Source organism: Zophobas morio, unplaced genomic scaffold, assembly GCF_036711695.1.
Source record: "Zophobas morio isolate AGI-343-1 ecotype UQ-CSIRO unplaced genomic scaffold, CSIRO_AGI_Zmor_V1 ptg000030l, whole genome shotgun sequence".
NCBI classification, from domain to species: Eukaryota; Metazoa; Arthropoda; class Insecta; order Coleoptera; family Tenebrionidae; genus Zophobas; species Zophobas morio.
Genome location: NW_026972135.1, coordinates 5,816,236 through 5,836,712, shown reverse-complemented (window position 1 = coordinate 5,836,712; position 20,477 = coordinate 5,816,236). Strand labels below are relative to the sequence as shown.

The 20,477-nt window shown below is 37.8% G+C and overlaps 3 protein-coding genes and 1 long non-coding RNA gene across 5 annotated transcripts in view; 1 reads left to right on the top strand and 3 right to left on the bottom strand.

Annotated features, from left to right (window-relative positions):
* LOC135138746 (uncharacterized) overlaps positions 1-20,477 on the bottom strand; it is a 133,637-nt gene that overhangs the window by 27,074 nt on the left and 86,086 nt on the right. The window lies entirely within an intron of this gene.
* LOC135138737 (uncharacterized) overlaps positions 1-20,477 on the bottom strand; it is a 254,941-nt gene that overhangs the window by 181,572 nt on the left and 52,892 nt on the right. The gene's annotated exons all lie outside the window — the stretch shown is intronic.
* Positions 4,196-6,147, bottom strand: LOC135138353 (uncharacterized). 2 transcript variants are annotated; one of them, XM_064068314.1, is made up of 4 exons: positions 5,795-6,147; positions 4,683-5,734; positions 4,576-4,633; positions 4,196-4,524 (listed from the first exon to the last, which is right to left on the bottom strand). In XM_064068314.1, exons 1-4 carry the CDS (start codon positions 5,895-5,897, stop codon positions 4,268-4,270), a joined length of 1,470 nt encoding a protein of 489 aa, XP_063924384.1. In that variant the 5' UTR covers positions 5,898-6,147; the 3' UTR covers positions 4,196-4,267. The 2 variants fall into 2 exon arrangements, with proteins under 2 accessions (XP_063924384.1, XP_063924385.1); XM_064068315.1 differs by having other exon boundaries at positions 4,196-4,521.
* LOC135138381 (uncharacterized) lies at positions 15,226-15,604 on the top strand. The gene is made up of 3 exons (XR_010282033.1): positions 15,226-15,290; positions 15,377-15,496; positions 15,549-15,604. It is a non-coding gene; the product is annotated as an uncharacterized LOC135138381 (long non-coding RNA).

Sequence of the window (20,477 nt, the reverse complement as noted above, 5' to 3'; positions counted from 1 at the left end):
TATTCTGTTGAACGCCTCCGTTAAGATCCGAGTGTGCTTCGTTGTGCGGCCTTGTTTGTTCCATACTCCCAGAGAGTGAAGTCTTAGAGACGTCGTCATAGCCGCTTCCTCTATGTAAAGGTTAAGAGGTGCTAAGCAAAGAAGAGTCTCCAGAGCCGCTGTGGGAGTGGTCCTCATTGCTCCTGTAACACTGAGACACGCCATTCTCTGAACGTGTTCAAGTTGCAGGGCTGTTGTTTTTTGTCTGGCTCTGGGCCACCAAACTAAAGCTCCATAGCACAGTCGCGTATCCAATTGTGTGGTAGCCAAGATCATTGAGGCGTCGTATCAGGCTGTCAACGACAGTATCCCACAGTACAGGAGAGAGAACTCCTCCCTGAGGACATCCCCTGTCTACAACAGCCTCGATCTCAGTGCCACCTACATTAATCATTACTTCCCTGTTCCTCAGCATACCGGCCATCCACCTACTTAGGGAGGGGTCCACGTCGTGCTCTCGTAGGGCTAGCTCTATGCTTTTGAAAGTCGTTTTATCAAACGCTCCTTCAATATCCAAAAACATTCCTAAGGTGAAGAGTTTGTTCTCCATCGCCCACTCTATACGGTTTACAACTGTGTGTAGGGCCGTATCGGTGGATCTTCCTTGGATGTAGGCATGTTGGTTCGGATGTAGAGGTTGCTTGCTCAAAGCAGTCTCCCGAATCTCTTTTTCGCTTAGTCTTTCTAGCGTTTTCAGCAAGAATGATGTTAAGCTAATTGGTCTGTAGGATTTAGCCAAAGTGTAATCTTGTCGTCCTGGCTTAGGTATAAAGATAACCTTTACTTTTCGCCACGCATTCGGTATGTAGCTGAAAGCCAGACACGCCCGAAGCATTGGCAACAAAATAGGGCGTAGTCTGCTCATTCCCCTCTGCAGGAGGGCGGGATAAATACCGCCAACTCCTGGAGATTTGTATGGGGAAAAGCTGTCCACTGCCCACTCCAGTCTTGCCTCCGTGACTACCTTTGCAGCCAGCGCCCAGTCCTTCGGGGAAGGTTGAGTACCGACTACATCCCTTTTGGAATGGGAGGTAGTCCGTGTGCTGCCTGGAAACATGGTCTGCAGCAAAAGTTCTGCCGACTCTTCTAAGGTGGCTGTAAAGGTGCCATCTTCTTTCTTTAGGAAACCTAGTTGATGTGTGTGGTCCTTCGAGAGAACTCTCTTCAGCCTTGCGGCCGAAGCAGTCGACGTTATGTCGCTGCAGAAGGATCTCCACGTTTCCCGTTTCCTCTTTCTTAATTCTTTCTTAAACTCTTTCCGGTGCTCTTTATAGGCTTCCCAGTCTTCAGTTTTCTTAGTGTTTTTTGCTCTATTGAAAAGTTTTCTTAGCCCCGATTGAAGTAGGCTGAGCCTTCGGTTCCACCATGGTGTACCTTTGCCCAGACCTTCCTTCTTTAGGGGGCAACTTTTCTCATACGCTGACATTAGAGAGTCGTTGATAATGGTCAAGGTTTTCTCTATGTCTTCTGTCGAACTGTATTCTGTTGGTATAGACTGCACGGAGGTCCCCAGTCTGTCGTCCAGTTCTTCGTTGTATAAAGCCCAGTTCGTCAGCCTAGGGTTCCTGTACGTCTTTATCTCCATGTCTATACATTTTGATGTATACATGATCCATCTATGGTCTGACACTGACGCCTCTTTAGAGACGTGCCATCCCATTATATATTGTGAGATATCCCATGTAGCCAGTGTAATATCTATTACTGACTGACTACGTGATGTTACGAAAGTTGGTTCGCAGCCTCGGTTGAGAATCTCTAGATTTGTTGATAAAAGATATTCAGCTAGTGTTCTTCCTCTATCATTAGTGTCTTTGCTCCCCCACAACAGACAGTGGGCATTCGCATCGGCACCGATGATGAGGTTTATATTTCCGGTATCACAGTGTTCCACCAAGTTCGCCATTTCCCATGTTGGACATGGTTCCTGTGCTCCCTGTGGTAAGTACACGGATGCTATTACCAGTTGCTCTTCGCCTCTTCCTATGTTACACTTAACATTTACCGCAGTCACATCCCTGGAGCTGACCTGAAGTAGGAGGACGGCTTTAATTTTCCTCGGAATGTAGACGCATGTCCTTGGAGATACTATTGTGGTACCTGAAACAACAGTGCCATTTAAATTGCTCAACCCTGCGATCCTGGATTTTACTATCCATGGTTCTTGGATTATTGCTATAGTGTTCTGCATCTTGTCTAGACGACGACACAAAACAGACGTCGCCATGCGACAACGCTGCAGGTTAATCTGAATGAAATTTATCTGCTGCAGCGCCATCTCTGCAACCAAAAATCCCATAATTGTCCTAGGAGACACGAGGCACATGTCTCAGGCGGGCCCGCCCCCACTGGTAGAGGCTTCATCCCCTGGGGTTTCTACCGCTTCCATAGGGGTCCGCCCTTCCTTAGCCGACGCCTCGTTCTCCTTGAGTTTCAGGTTGAAAGAGGACAGCATATAATTGATTCTGCCCTCTCTCTCCCTGATTATCTTGGCCTCTTCCATCCCAAGACCAAACACAAAGAGGTTGTCTGGAGAGGCAGCCTCGGGTTTGGCCTCGCGATGGAAAAGAAGCCATTTTTTGACGTTGGCCCATTGGTTCTGACCCTCCAGGCGGCGAAGTACGACTCCTGCGTCCACCGGTGGTCCCGGTATCCACAGGGTCGCCCTCACCAGCCTTGGTAGGTCAGCCAAGGGGACCACGTTAAGTTGTGCGCCCTCCCACAAGGGTGTTAGGGAGCGCACTGTTTGTTGTAGCCATTTCAGGGACAACTCGTCTTCACAGGTTATCCTTAGGATTTCCCCTGTGTACTTCATGCCCCTGAAAGTGGCTGCTTGTCTACCCGATGCCAAGCACTGGTCAAGTTGCTTGTCCAGCGCTCCCATCAGGCCCTTTTGTACTATCTCCACCTGGTCAGCAGTCAGCTTACCAAGTGGATGCTGCACATCAATCACAGCTACACGGAGATGACTTGCAGCCGCCTCCCTGTAGCTCTGTTTTCTAGAGGTAGTCTCCTGCCTCCTCATCCTCTTTTGCTTTTCAGCTGCCGGAGCTGTGGAGGTTGAAGACCTCACTCTCTTCTTTGACCCTGAGGTCTTTTTCCCCGCGGGTTGTTTACACTGTAAAAAATTTTTGGGGAAAATTACATCAAAAATAGGAGGCAACTTTTCTACTCCTATTGTTAATGTAAACTTACACTACTGTTGCAATTTTACCTATTGCGTGAATATTACTTTTTTGGAAGGTAATATTAAATTCACATGGGTAAAATTCACCAACGCATTTACATGCAGAGATGTAATAATACAATGGTTGGGTAAAATTCACCACAGTAATTACATTTTTTATGTAATTACGATGGTGAATTTTACCCAACCATTGTGTTATTACATCGCTGCATGTAAATGCGTTGGTGAATTTTACCCTACAAATGTAATGTTACATCACGAAGAGTTAAAATTGAAATTCATTTGTAATTGCATTAGTGACTTTTACCGATCGATTGTGCCCATTTTCTACATCGCTAGGTAAAATTTTCACAGTAAGTAAAGTTACACAAATAATAGAAAAAGAAAAGTTGCCTCCTATTTTTTTCCATTTGTATTTCTTTTTTCATTAAACTTACGCCATCACTGAAAAAATACCTGTTCCTATAACTTTATAACCATTGATTTGGTAGGACCTCGACAGCTCGCATCTAAAATTGTTTTGTGTCGCGAGGAGAGTATTCATTACCTTAAAACTATTAGTTTTGTGAATAGAGGTTTACAAGTAGGTATACTTACGCGCATTCTCATAAAGTCATTTCATTAATATTCTTTTTTATATATTTACCATAACAGTTTTTCTTGTTAGTACTGCAGGTTAATAATTGGATCTCTTCAGGTACCTCTTGAGCGTGGCTTTAAAAAACTGCAAAAGTTTGAGTGTATGAATTAAAATGAGTTGCAAATAATAAGTGGTCTACACTTTGAACACTAGGCACTGCAAAGATAGTAAAAAAACAAGATATATATTTGACTTAAAGAGCGTAAGTCAAAGTTTTTTTTTTAACCTTAGAAGTTATCCATATTTTGGTGGAGTGCAGTTAGGAAGAGTACACACTACATTTTTTAACATATTTTTTATTTTTATTAAAAAAATAATATAAACTCCCTTATAAATGAAAAATAGTAATAACTTCGAAAAATTACAAAAAAAAAACTCTTGCCATATTACTACGGCTTTTTTTATTCATCGCGCAACTTGTTAATCAACGAAATGATCTTCATTTTAGAAGCAGTCTTCTTATTCTTGGTTCCAACGTCGGGATGGATTTTCATCATGTATCGTTGAATAAATTCTAGTGTATTTGAAGTTTGTTTTGGGTATTCTAAATTAAAGTTATAATATATAGCAAACAACTGCAACAATGCATCTTTAAAATAACAAGAACCCCCATTAAGAACTTCATTTTCCATCACGACATGGTAAACAGTGCTTCCTTCTAAGAAATAAATTTCAAAATATTAAACAACAAAAATACAAAAAACCAAACCTTTATGAAAGCCTATAATACTGGGAGCGTTCATGCCTTTTCCTATGTCAGACTCGTCCTAAAGAAAATTATTACAAGAGCGGACTAGACTTTAAAAAAATACTCACGTTTACTATGCAGTATAAGGCATTTGGAGGTTCAGAAAAGAACATACAAAGTACAACCATGACTTTAATGAATTTGTCATTTTCATCAGTGAGGGATTCATCATTTATGTAATTTTTCTTCCTGCCGAATTTTAAAATTTTTTCTGACTTAGTAATTAAAGCCTCATAAAGCACATTGATATTTTGAGACATTAATTTTTCGTAATGCCAGAAAATCCCAGCAGGACACAAAAGAACTGGCCATTCTTGTCTTATAGTTTTCAAAGCAGGTGGTTCAGCCGAATTTAAAAAAAGTCTTTGAGCTAGGTAGCTCTTTTCGAGTAAGTCCAGAATCTCTGGCTCTAATGCCACACACTTAATATCAATTGTTTTTAACTGCTCTTTAATATTTTCCGTAACGTCCACTGGGTGTTCTTCAACATGTGGTTGCCAATTAGAACAACCTGCTTTAGAAGCCAACATTTTCTTTCTTTTCTTAAGTGAAATTGGAGAGGGTGCATCAGACCTCTCAGCAGAGCTGCGTCTGTTTACATATTTAAAATGTTCTCTTAATTTGGAAAAAATCGAGTGAGATCCATCGCCGTAAACATGACCATCTTCGTCAATATCTTGAAAGGTTTTGGGATACTTTAAAACCACCTTTTTCGCTATATTTTTAAGACCTTTTAAGGCATTAGTAATACAATGAATGACCTCAGTAATAGTAGATTTATGCCTTAGCCCCGCTTCACAATCTTTTATGACAAACGAACTCATTCTGGACCATGGTATTTCAAACTCTTCCCATGGGTTTTCAGATAATCTTTCGGTATCGGGAGTTGATGCTCTTGAAATACTACTCAAAGATGAGTCACTAACGGACAAGGTGTCAGCGCTTGCAAAGGAGTGAACAGGCTCTAATGGTACGGAAGGTCCATCATACCAGATTTCATTATCTTGTAATAACATTAATGTTTCTTTTTTAATATCCATTAATGTGTCGTCGTCTTCAATCTCTGTACCATCAGATTCTAGGACAAGAGACGTACCATGGATTTTCATCTTCTCGGAAGCTATATATACACAAATACATTTTTAGATAACATACATTTTATTTAGGTTTAAAGGTTAACCTTTGGCAATTAATGCATCACGTATGTTCCCCTTTGTCTCTTCTACTGCAACAAACAATTTTAAAGTTCGAGTCAAATTCCAAAGCTTGAAACGTAAAACCATCGTGAAGAACCTGAAATATAAAAAATTTACGTAGCCATGACACTAAGATTGGTAACCACTCACTAATTACATGTTGTACAGTGGGTACCTGATTTTGTATTCCTCCGGGTGTGAGAAAAGATTATATGGTTATATCATAGTAGGTTGGTAAACATGAATTTATTTTATACACTTTACAAATTATTACATATTAAAAAAAACTTAAATATTTTATCAATTCATGACCAACGAAAAATATATGATTTTTGCAATACAATCAAGCAACCGTAAAACAAGTTTCAACAACGCAAGACGAAAATATTAGTGTTGCATGTGTTCTAATATTTGGTAGCATAGGTAGTGTCGCCTTACAGCTCCTCAAAAGGAGCAGATTTAAAAGAAAATATAATCTTATCGTTTCTAACTTTTACCATCATTGGTTCATGTGTTAATAGATTGTTAAAATGACAGCCAATCAACTTCGTAGGTGTTTCTACGCCACATTCAAAAAGACCTTTGGGTTTATTTTGGAAAATTTCGACCATATTTCCAACAAAAAATAAGTCATCATAACATTCATTGACTACCACATATCTTACCAAACATAAAACGAAATCATCATAACGATTTTTTTCACAACATACATACATTCCAGCTGAATAAGTTATTCCTCTAAAAACAGATTTTTTACTAATGAATTTTTTTCCCTGAAACGTACAATGACTAGCTACATACGACAACATGTCTTGGTCGGAACTTTGACAAGAAAACTCAATTGCATCGTTACAAGAAACTTTATCCAAAAATAGAACACTAGAAGAAGCGTGAAGAGCTTGAAGAAACTGATGCTTTTCTGATAAAGTATGAAGTATGTTTTTAAAGTTTGGAGAATGCTTCAAGATACTTTTAAAATAGCGGTGTTTACTTTCGAAGCGAAGTGTCCAAAGATGCTTCAAAGGACCAAATTTTTTTATTAGATATGAATAATGAGAAAAGTAATGATGTTTTGGTCTTAATGGGATTTGCGGAAATAAATTGACTCTAGCATCAATATATTCACTGATTAGAATTTTTAAATAAGCAACTTGACCAATAGATATGTTTACAGAAAGTAAAATGCTGTTTATTTCTCGTAACAACAAAAGCATTTCCCAACATGGATTATCGATTTCCATATCATAAAGTGCAAAAGGTATAACCAACAATAATCTTAAATTCTCGCTAGCACTGCCAACTAATTTTTCTCCTTTTTTAATTAAAGGAACGTTCTCATATTGAACATCACTATTGAAACGTACTGTCTGGATTTTTTCGTTCAACATGTCAAGAGTGAAATATTTTTTTGCAATCAGTTCATTAATGCAAAGCATGAAATCGTACTGTAGGATGCCTTCATAAATATCGTGAGCTAAACATGGTGGCAAACCCGGTGAACATACGTGAAAATATTCAGACTGGTTTAATACTGAGTTACATTTAACTCCATTAGTAATCTCTCCTAACATTGTACTAATTGTAACATCATCTTCATATGACGAAATAGTTCGATATGTAATAGAGTCTCTTTTGTTTAACTGATTTTTGTTTGCATAACAGTAACGACAAAGATGATTGCTTGTACTGAAATTTTCAGTAAACCCACCAATTTGGTGGCTCCCTAAATTATCCCCAGCAACAGCTACTAATGTACCCTTTACAACTTCGTCATTAATTTGAACACCTTTAGTTTCTAAGTGAATTATGTCAGGCATAATGGTATTAAAAATTTTTTCAAAACCAAATTTTTTTACATGTGAATCTAGACACAGGGCTACTAATTGGATCTGATCAACTTTAGATCTGTTATAGGGGGGAATGTTGCCTAAAGTCATGTATATGCCAACGATTTTATGTATTTTTCGTGAAGATCCTAACGGATTACACACCTCAAAAGAATCTTGATACAGTATGATTTGTAAACCATTAGGATTGTTAATAAAAAAAGAGTTCGTTTTGTAACATTCCCCACTACAAAAATCCGTAAACAGTCCTCCCTTTGATCTAGTCTGTGTGAAGCACTGTTCATACAAATCACGATTGCCGATTAGAACTTTAATGGTATCTATGATAGATACATACGAAAAAAATAACTTTTTATCATTACACGGTTCTTCAAAATAAACGTCCATGGGCGCAACAAAGTTAAAATTATTTCGGTAGTATTGTTTTCTTATGAACGGTGATCTCAATATCCCATTGGAAGGTCGATGAGCTATTTCAAACAAGTTTTGGTCACGCATAATCTTTGCAATATTTGACTGACCATTTTGTTGCAGTATGTGATCAATATTATTCAAACTAATTTGGTTTAAATCAGAAATTCCGTCAATAATTGCCTGTGATGCAGCATCTGATAGGAAAAATTTAGCTTGCAATATCAAATATGTCGAAGCCAAAGATTTCAAGTACATAGAGTGTAAATTTATTGAGTTATTGGAAGAGATAAAATCTAATACTTGACTATCGTTACCCGAAAGATTATCACGAAGACTCTCAAAATTGTACTGTGGATCAGGTTGTATGTTCTGTACATGATCACTAATAGAAGTTTCATTTTTAAGTTTCTTGTAATGATGCCGATAGAAGTGTGATTTAAAACTCGCTACAGACTGGAAGGCACAACTGGTAGTACATTGTTCAAAAGGGCAAGTTATGCTTTCTTCTATTTTAATGTGTTTATACATATGAGAAACCAGATGATGGTAAATGTTCGTTATGTAATTACAGTTATTAACATTGCAGAAATGTGTCTTATCGGTACGATTTTTTTTCGGATTTGAGTGTTTAAGATGTAAATGCATTTTAAAACTTTTATATTTGGTATATTCATGGAGACAGTTTGGGTATTTGCAGTAAAATCGAATATTTCTAAAATTTCTATGGCTGTATTGATGAGAATTGTATGCTGTAAGGTCACGTAATTTCACTTTGCAGATAGTGCATTCATACATTTCTCTGTCTGAAAATCAAAAAAGATTTTAATTAGGAACAATCGATTGTTGACATTGCTGTTCACTACTAGACAAATACAAGCTATATGTGGTTTATTTATTATCTGTTATATTTTCTTCAGGCATAACAAAATTAATGATAAGCTACAGAAGTGTAAAATAAAACTTTAATAGCTGAAGCTGTATAAAATTGTACTTTTACAATCGTCACGTGGGCATTAAATGTGTTGCCTACGTGATAAATGCATTTATAATGGATAATGGTAAATTTATACATATATTTGTACTAATCTGTATCTAAGTAATAAAAGGGCATATCTCCTAAACTGCAGTTTCAAGTAATAATAGTAATATGCGTTTAAATAACAATAAAATACTTTTTGCACGCTTAAAAGTAAGGTTAGAATTCACGAGGCAAGCAACAACTGCTTTTGAGAAGTTTACTATCAATGAATGATCACTGATCACTCCACTTGCTAATCAGACACTTACCTTTATTGCTTGAAGGTCCCAAATGATCCAAATCACATCACATAAATAAACAACGGTTAAAAAACACCAAAACCGTTTCCGTTCAACCAAAGCTGCTTACATGGGGTATCGGCTATAGTTGAATTCATGTATCTTTTTACACACGTGACCAAAAGCTAATGTCCGAACTAATAACTGTTACTTTGTAGTAACTAGTCAAAAAGATGACAATGTTCATAACGTCAACATGACACTAGGGATGGGCAGATTCGGTCATCACTACGAACGGGTCGTTCATCGTTCGGTCCCTACGAAGACCCGGTCGTCAAATGTCGTTCATTTCGTTCATTTCGTTCATTTCGGTCATTTCGGTCATTTCGTTCACCGTTCACTTCGTTCTTAATCATTCAAGGCTCAGGGATCTATTGATGAATCATTCGGTCTTTCGGCTCTTCGGTCAATGGTCTTAGTTTCCCTTTTGCTTGAATCCGATCACTTTATAGGGAAGGTCATGCTCAGAACTATCGCATAGGTATTCGAAAAAAAAAAACCCGGCCCATTGCTGTCTTTTTTTTTCGAATACTGCATTGTGTGCTACGTCAAATTAAATCGTTTGAAATATATTATGATCTGATTCGAAAAATTAATGATTTAACGTTTATTTGGTTTTGTCTACATTTAATTTTTTTTAATGCCTCCCATTTTTTTAGAGATTCATGTAACGATTTTTTTCCGAATTCTGTGATGTATAAATAATAATTTAATATTTAAAAAAAGTAACTTGAATTTGTGGACGCAAATAATTGTGTTAATAAATACATCAATAGCACTTTTGACACAAAAGTTAAATTCGTTTTTATCACAGCTTCCAAGCAACTTTTGAGTAAAATATGGCATATGCTAAATCAAAGAATTAAAAAAAAACTAGAAGAATCTCTAAACAATGTAGACGGTGTATTAAAAAAAAAGTTGAATGTCATAGACAAAAACAAATGAACGTTAAATGTTAAATATTCTTATTTAATCAGGTCGTAGCATATTTAAAACGATTTAATTTGACGTCACACAATCCTGTATTCTAAAAAAATAACACGGATTTTTTTTTTATTAATAATCATTACAATAGTAATAATAATTCTTAATTTACATTTATTTTTTTAGTTTCTAATGTTCAGACGTTTATGAACATTGTATAGTAGTTATCGTCATAAATTGTCATTTTTGTTCCCGGTTCCTAATTTAAATTCATACTACTGGAATTAATCTGTCTGGAAAACTTACGTTCTTAGTTAATTTCATAAATAGCATAGCATGTGCTCCTAGTATTGGATACAGAACATAGAACTGTGCTGGTGCCATGATTCAAAGATCCAACGGAACCAAGATCCAGTCGAGACAATGTGAACGGTGAACGAGTGAACGAGTGAACGAAATGAACGAAAGAACGACTAGTTTGCGTTGGGAACGATTTCGGTCACTCGTTCATTCGAACGACCCGTTCAATTTGATTCGTTCGTTCGCGAACGACACATCTCTACATGACACAAATGTGTAGGCTCAGGCAGGTCTTTTGGTTTCGGTGCTTTCCGATTGGGTCGTGATTTTGTCGGACTGGGAAAGACGCCGAGTCTTTCTTTTCGACTTTTATTAATCTTCGAAACCGTTCGGCGGGTAACGCCTAGAGCATCTGCAACTCGCTAAAAATTTGAGCGAAATTATTAACCATGAACCTTCAAGTGGTTTTTACTTACTTGTTCTGTACCATTTAATGAGATTAAAGGACCACCGTTTCCCTTCTCAAGAGCAATATACTCTATAAAGTTGGACACGATGTCCTGGGCACGGGAACTCAAACGTTTGCCCTCCATGTTGTAGACCAAACACGAACAAGAAATAAGATAACAAAACATAAAAAATAGGACAAAGAAACAAGAATCCTAACAACCAACGAACTTTACGAAGAACTGAACAGAAAACTTGAATAGAACAACGAAAAACTGCGATTAACCACTCTGAGTAAAACCAAAAATGACAGTGACGTTTGATGAAAAATCGATGAATTATTAACAGTCACTAGATTGACTACATCAGTGCCTGTCGCACTATGTGGACGCATTTATTACGTATTTTATCTTTTTCTAATTCAAGGAACTTTGTGGAAGAGAATAACTGACGTAAAGCGTAATTTGGCCTAATTTCGGTAGACACACTATTTGTCTGGCTCTTGGTTTTTGTAATCCTTAAAACAAAGATTCTTATGGTAGGTGCTGTCTGAGCTTGTATGATACTTCAGTCACGTGTGTCAAAAGATACATGAATCCAACTATATTCGCTTATTGGCTCTCTTGCGCTTGCCCTGTGTTAATCAGACAACACGTGTTAATTGTGCCTACGTTTTCTCAAAGTTACTTATAGTGACTTATAGTGGTTTCCGTTTAACCCCCAACTGCAGAAAACTTAAAACACTCGTAGATCATATCAAATTAAAATAATACTCCGAATAATTATCAAAAAAAGACTTATTGTCTGCACGCGAAGAAGGGCACATTATGCAATCACCGAGGGAGTATGTAGTTTACAAGCTGGGCCGTGGGCAAAATTTTAAATACCAATAATACTACGAATAGAAATTTACATTATAGCGCACACAACAGTTTATACGTTCATTATGATTCTGATCAGTGATCAGTATACTTACTAATTAATAATAATAAATAATTATTGATTGAATAGTAGGTGTGTCCACAAACGTCCGATTTTGCCTCTAAATACAAAAATTCACATTAATCTGGGAATATTACACTCCATACAATATATAATTTTTCAGATGCTAATTGACATAATACATTATTGAGTGTAAATTTTTTTGCCGTTGTGGAAATCTAAAACTAAGATATAATTTTACCACTTATTAAAGGAAAATTTAACCATAAAGAATGAAATTAAACTCTATAAGGGTAAATTTTTTTTAAAAGCAAAAAATTCCCTAAAATAACATGGAAATTTGCATTTACATCAAAAATACGGTAATTTCACTCCTATTCAAGGTGTAAAGTTTACAGAAGCCTTAGGTAAATTTACCTATATTTTTTACAGTGTAGGGTTGGCTATCGTAGCCTGCCCTTTACCCTTGGGGTTTATCCCGGAGGAGGATGGAACCGGTTTCGGCGGGTCGGTATTCGCCGCCTCCGCCTGCAAACGAGCCTTCCTCCGCCTTTTTACCTCAGCCCCGCAGATTCGCTTCCTCCTAGGAGGCTGCGACCCCACATTGGCCGGGTTTTCTGTTTGAGGTGCACCCGAAGGCACTTCCTCAGTGGTTTTTTTATTATTATTATTTTCCATGATCTGGATTTTGATTTCGTCCTCCTGCGTCCCCACCCACCACGGAGTCCAACAAGGGGACGTCGAACTTCGACGTCAGGGCTAGCAGAAGGATATAGCCCCCAGGGAAGCTCATCCTGCAGTACGCAGCCTCAACTAGTGAGGTTACTCGTGCTCAGACTACACTTCCCCCAAGGACTCACCCTGTCGGCGGTCTGACCCGACGACACAGCCGATTGATCTGAGATGGGTTAGTCTCGACCTCCCGTTTTGGTGGAAATCCAGGCCAAAGAGGCGTGTTGCCCAGCCTTGGTGACACACTGCACCAAGGGGGGCTCAACCTCCAGGATTCCTTCATCCCACCTTACGGGTCTCCACGCACGGCACAAACACGCGGGAGCTTGTCCGCGGGGCTGTTTTGACGACCCCACACCCGGGGTTTAATCCCGGGGGACACGTTTATTTCCAGCCCTCCTCTACTGAATCGCCTTCGCGGCCGTCTAAGCCGACAACCACCAAGGCATGTCCAGGCAAGACGAGCCTCAGCCCTAACCTACATATCTGGAGAAGGGAAAAATCCAGGTCGGACTTCCACCACCCCCAGGAGTGTTTAGTTCCGGGGGGTATATCCGCCCTTCCCAGACCTCCCTTCCCCAGACAATGCCGGTCTCCCCCTATCCGCAACCCTGGGGAAGCGCCTGATAGGTAGCTCAACCCACAGGTTGCACGTAGATGTTAAATAAAGTTGTTGAGGTAATAACATCTGTATGGCAATCCATAAGTTCACTTATATTAAAGTCTCCACAGAGTAACAGAGGATAAGAAAAATTTACAACGTCACCTATATAGTCAAATATAGTCATATACTCAACGTTGTTGAGTGAAGGCAGTACGAGCCCTAACAACTAAATATTGGGACACAGACAATTTCTCAAAAAAATCCGGTACATATTTTTGATATTGTTACGAAATACACCCTTACGCCGCCCCAATACGACGCCTATGGCCGTCGAGAGCTTTTTGATGGGTGAATCATCACTGCTGACGGTGTCGACGGCCGAGCGGTAGGCGTATAAAGACAGGTCTGGGGCCGTCTCGAAGCAGCGTCCAGGGAAGTCTCGAAGCGGAGTCGCGATGGATGTTCGTGAAAGATCTCGATCAGAGAATATGGGTTTAAATAGAGGCGACCTTAGGTAATGGGGGATTCAGCCAGTGAAGACAGTCAAGAGCGCCGGAATAATTTCTGTACATATCCGTTGCAATAGATAGTGTTGTAATTCGAGCCCAAGAAATAAATTTTTGAGTTTTACCAACGCCCGATTTATTATTCGTCAGTCAAACGTAACACTGGTGTCGGAAGTGGGATCAATTGTGACATAAATCGGGATTCGAATTTGGTTGGTGCTACTAGGGGAGACCGGAACAAAGTGAACTTTCGAGAAAATTCTCTCCCGCGACATCCGTCAAGACTCGAGAAGTTTCTAGAAGAAAATTTTATGCCGATTTCCACAAGAGCGCAAACAGCCAACATGGAGGAACAACTGACAAAAATGATGAAAATGTTGAGCGAAAATCAAAGAATAATGGAACAAAGTAGAAAAGAAGATCGAAGAATAATGGAAGAAAATAGAAAAGAAGATCGAAGAATAATGGAAGAAAATCAAAGAATAATGGAAGAAAGTAGAAAAGAAGATCGAAGAATAATGGAAGAAAATAGAAAAGAAGATCGAAGAATAATGGAAGAAAATCAAAGAATAGTGGAAGAAAGTAGAAAAGAAGATTGAAGAGTAATGGAAGAAAATAGAAAAGAAGATCGAAGAATAATGGAAGAAAATCAAAGAATAATGGAATAAAATAGAAAAGAAGATCGAAGAATAATGGAAGAAAATTTAAAAGCCATGCAAACTATACTTTTGAACAGCCGAGGCGAAATTCTCCAAGTCGTGCGAAATGAAGTGGACGAGGTGAGAAATGAAATGGAAAACAAGATCAAGGAGCTCGAAGAAAGGCTGCAAACACCACGACACCTGCAGAATTCACACAGGTGAGAGTTCAACCCCCTATTTTTGATGGGCAGACGTCGTGGACTACTTATAAGAAGCAATTTGAAGCTGCGGCCTTGTCGAATAGCTGGAATGACCAACAGAAAACGACCGCTTTGGTAGTAGCACTACGAGGTGCGGCCCTGGAGATTGAAGATTCCAACAGCGCGTGGTCATCTCCAGTTGTCTTGGTCACCAAGAAAGACGGGACTACCCGATTTTGCGTCGATTACAGGAAACTGAACGACGTCACGAAGAAAGACAGTTACCCCCTTCCTCGAATAGACGATACCTTTACGACCTTATCCGGCTCGGCGTGGTTTTCGACCTTGGACTTGAAGAGTGGTTACTGGCAAGTAGGTTTGCACCCGGACGACAAAGAAAACACTGCGTTGTCCACCGGAGGTGGCTTCTATCACTTCACCGTTATGCCCTTCGGATTATTACCTCAAAAATAGATAGGCGACCAATATGCAAACTTGACAAAACACACGTTTTGGAGTGCATTCACTTATAGAAGTTGAAGGGAGGAAACAAGGCCCAAAGTCCCTGTAACCAATTGTGCCGTAGTGGTGGTGTTAAAATAAGAAGTAATTGTTGACATTTTGCATTGGTTTTGATAATAATTAAACTATTATCTTTGTTGTTTCATTTGTTTTTATTGTGATATTTTCAGTTCCCGAGTATTCAGCTAAGAATATTGTAATAGGCGTAAGATCTTCTCAAACCGAGAACAGGCAAATATTCGCTGAAAATGACAACAAGCAGAGCTCAAACGCAGATCCAAGACGACGAGGTTTTCTACAAAAAAACACCCCATATTTGATTATTAAAACAATACTTTGCAGATAATACTAATACCTACGGTACACATTACTCAAGCAGGAACAGAATATAAAAATATTATGAGACGAATTTGGCGTGCTTGTAATTATTGGATCAAGTGTCCCAAAGACAGACAAAAAATTTATGGCAACATTGGAGAAGCATTTTATAATGTTGCCCTTATGTATGTAAACAGACTGTGTTGATGTACTGGTTTAAACACATTTTGTTTTGTACTTTTTTAGTCTAGATGATATAGAAGATTATACAATACTTCGTCGAGCAATTCCTGCGGCTCATATGGTTTATGGAATTAAATTGACGGTGCAAGTCACGATTTACAGGGCTATTCTTTCACTTGAAGAATTGTTCCATTATTTGGAAAATAGTAAGCTAGGTATGGTTGTAGTTCTTGTAAATACTAATCTGGTAATTGAGATTCATTTTGTAAATATTCTCGTCTAGCAAGAAGTTACTGATGGATTTATTAAGATCGGAATTTGTCTGCTTACAGGACAAGGAGTAGACATATACTTCACGGATATCGCCCAGTGTCCTACCTTTGATGACTACAGAACGACAATTTATGGCAGTAAGTTAAAATTTGTCATCACTTTGCTTAATTTTAATATGTCATTTTTTAACATGTTTTGGTTTTAGAATCTCGCGCTGTTTTGCACTGGGGAGTTCGATTGTTAGAATTATTTGCCAAAAAGGAAAAGATCCAATTCAGTGCAAAATTTTGGGACAATTTGGGTTATTTTATAGCGATATATGACGACTACGTAAATTTGCACAACCCTAAGGTAAGCAGATTTTTACTACTTTTGAGTTTGGTTTAACTCGTTTCGTAGTGAGCAAGCGTTCGGGTCTACTGTGATGATCTCGATGAAGGAAAATTCAGCTTTCCTATGATTCATGCTATTCGGAGTCATCCAGATGATCATCGGCTTTTGACTATCCTTTACACGAAAGATGATATTCATTCAGTCAAAGACAACATTATTTTTTCTTAATTATTTGTCTTAGATGTGTTGTAAAACAGGCCACTGGATTTGGAAAGTAAGAAACTTTTCGTAGATATAATGGAAAGTTTTGGAAGTTTTGAGTATACTAGAAATGTGATGAAATAAATGAAAAATGCTATTCTGGAGGAAATGGACAAAATGGAGTTAGAGAAAAATCCCCATTTGCACCGAGTTCTTGAAGATATATTTACTAAATTAGAAACTGATCTTTTTTTCGACACGTGTAATTAAACCGAAATTTTGTTTTTTTTTATATCTCCACTAATTACTAAAATCTTCATACTTAGGTTGTAACTGCTTCGGGAAACCTGCTGGGAATTAGTTAATAAGTTGTACACATAGTTATGAATTAACACAGTAAAATAAAAGACTATTCATCTGTTCTGAGATCTGATTTTGTAGACAGAAAAATGCGTCCGAAATTTTTATCTAGCGGAACTTTCGCCACAGTCAAACAAATGTTCTTCAATCACTTTTACCATCAAAGGACTATGACTTTGGTGTAAACAGAGATTAGAACGAGGCAGAATTTTATTTGGCCATCTTTAGGAAAAATCGAGTTAACAAAAGAGTTGGTAGTGTTTCTACAACCGTCTCTGGTCACAATTTCTGGTAACATCACTAAGATGAGTCTGTATTTGATATTCTGTTAATTAAAAATTAAAGTATATTTGAACAAAAATTAATTAAATTGTAATATTATAAAAAACGACCTACTAATTCCACTGTACCGGTTTCTGTTGGGTCTTGCCAATTTAGCTCCAGTGGTGCAAATGCTTTGTTTTCACGGTGCACTTGCTTGGGTTTTAATTTTGCAACAGTGCATTCTTTGGTTCCGAGTCTGAATTCTCCATGTCGTCAGACGCTCTGGCCTGGGGGGTTTGTGTTGACCCTTAGACGCTGGGTCATCATCCTATAAGGATGAGGTCAGTGGGCCCTGTATTTATGCGGCTGCGTTCTCCCTTGGCCGTGTGAGCGCTGCGACCTATAGATTTCGTTCGGTGTGTTTGCTTGGATTTTCATTTTGCAACATCCTCAATTTTTGGTGCAATTTCTTCCGGTGGTGTATTGTATCTGCATTGTATCTGAATTGTGTCTGTATCTGTAGTGTATTCTGTATTATGGTTAGATTGTAGGTACTTGTATTTGATTTCTGTTGTATTGTACTGTATAACGTTCTATCCCTCATTAACAAATCCTAGCCCTCTCCTTTCCTAGCGAGATCTGCTCCAGACCTTGCCGTGGTTCGTGCTGAGCATCAACTATCGAGGACAGAAAATTCAAATTCAAAATCAGCAAAGTTTCACAAAAATCATGAAAATCGCTCGTTGGTGGCCAACATGGAGCAAAAGAGACTTTTGTAACTCAACTAACTTTGTTAACTTTATATTCTTAAATTAACAAAAATATATTACATTTAACTTATTATTTATAAGGACAAATAATCATTTGCCACACCGATGCTCATTTTTAGATTAAATGCTCACAAAACGAGTAGATGTTCAGTTTGTGTCCGGGGAGATACAGTGTTTCCAAGCAGGTACTCAGTACATAGAGTAGTAGTAAGTATATAAGAGTAATAATGAAGTAGGTACTTCGTACTTCGAATATGAGTATCTACTCAGTTTTATTCATACCGCCCAATGTCTCGCTTCAATGTTTGATTATGTTGATTATGAGCACAACGCTGATCAACTTCCGTATCGGAATTACCCATGAAATAAATCATTGCGGATTGACTTCGTGGACCTATGTCAGCATGCCGTCTTCTCGGTATTGTAATGAACTTCATAAAACGACTGAATTATTTTCACAGCAAATCAAATATGTAAATTTTGTCCTGAGAATTTTAAAATACTGAAAACTTCAAATTAAATCCTCGAAAAACGGTAAAGGTTGAGGTTTTGTCGAAACCAACAAAGTGAATATAGGTAAATAGAATGGCAGATCAAAATTAATAAGAAACTTTCGCAATGTGTAACTAAATTTACTTTAACCAAGACTTTTCTTAAAATAAACGACGTTTTTTTTTACGAAAAAACAAAGAATTATTTGAAATGCAATATACTTTTCACAATCGCACGGAAGAATTAGTTTTGTATGACACGTCAGTTAGACGACAAGTCCATCAGGAACGCCAACTATTGAAATTAATTCGAAGTGGCGATTCCCATACAAAATTTTTAGAATTGTTTGATTTTTTAGCTGTCTTATTTTTTGTAAATTTTCTTGCATGCCAACCTTGTCCTGACAATAAGGGACACATAAAAAAAGAATCATCCAATTTGGTGCAGTTGTTCTGAAGTTATGCGCGTACATACATTTCGGCGATTCATTTTTATTTATATAGATGCATTATTATTTTAGAACAAATTTCATTACCATAAAAAAGGTTATATTGAGTCGACCTTAAAAGATAGACATGCTGTCGCGGACTTTTCTTTAGAACTTTTAGAGGGGAACAATTTCATCATACATGATTTTTACGTAACTTTAACCGTTTAAGCAGTGTAAGCAACGAAAGCTGTCAAAGGAGGAATAATTTTCCCGTTTTTCCGAATTTTTTATTGCGACTTCGCTGCTAATGATCGTAGCGTGATGTTATATAGCCTATATGTAGATACGATAAATGGACTATCCAACACAAAAAGATTTTTTGAATTTGAACCAGTAGTTTCTGAGATTAGTGCGTTCAACTAAACAAACACTTTAGCTTTATAATATAAGTATAGATAAGAATTAGTCAATTAACAATTAACTAACAAAACATCTCACGTTATGGTGGGTGTGACCGAATGTTCAGATGAGAAGACTAGTATAATTAAGATCGAACATCTTAAAGTCGTTTGACCTGTTTAATTATCCGTCTTCTCATCTGAACATTTCTTTATCTAATTAGGTAGACGTTTAAAGAAATATTGTTGCGCCACTAAAAAGTATGTATATATTATGTCGTACATTTATAATTTAGGTAGGATGCAAATATGTATATCTCAGTATTACCAAATGTCTCTGTAATCGATCGATACGTCTTTTCAGATAGTTCTCATGCGATTTCTTTTAACAGAGACCGAGATGCATGATCTGCTAAGTACTTATTTTTGGAACAAATCTGCCGAGCTAACCTATCCAAATGTCGGTGTTTTATGCTACCCATTCTATTAATGAAAGACAATGTAAGGCGGCTTTGAGTCCTAGTACTTGCTAAAATAAGCCTGACTTTGGTTGATGACATTCCCTCTAAGAAAATAAAGGGCGGGTGGGTGGGGCTACTACTTGCTAAGATAATACTGATTTTGCGAATGACCCCTTCTAGGAAAATCAAAGGGTGAACCATTTGCCAAAATCAGTGTTAACTTAGTAAGTACTAGCCCCGCCCACCCACCGTCTCTTTTCTCTTTTCAAAATCAATATTACCTCAACAAGTACCAGGTTGCATCAGTAAAAATTTCTATCTTGTCGAATTGTGCTAGAGCAAGTGAGCAGGTGGTCCTGCCACCGCAGTAAATCGGAAAGGATTTCCTCTAAAACTGTCATGATTTTGTTATAATTCTGGTTATTAGTTTGTAATACCAACACTTTTTGTCTTTCAAAATTTTTCAGGTATAGCCTCCCATATTTTACTACTGGATAAATTGACACCAAGATACCTACCAACCGTACAAATTGTCGGATTTTACATTTTTTTGTGTTAAGAAAACGGAGATTAAGTTAAATGCTCAATTACGTTTTTCATCTGGCAATCTAATACGCATGTTTATGCTGTCAAAGATGTAACTTAAACATTTACATGTTTAATTTGGCTGCAACCAACTTTTTTCATAATTGACTAGAAAATCCAAGTGTTCGAGAAGGGAGACAGTTAATTTGACATATTTCCAACTCTTCTCCTCAGAGTTTCCAAGAATAAGAAAATCATCAAGA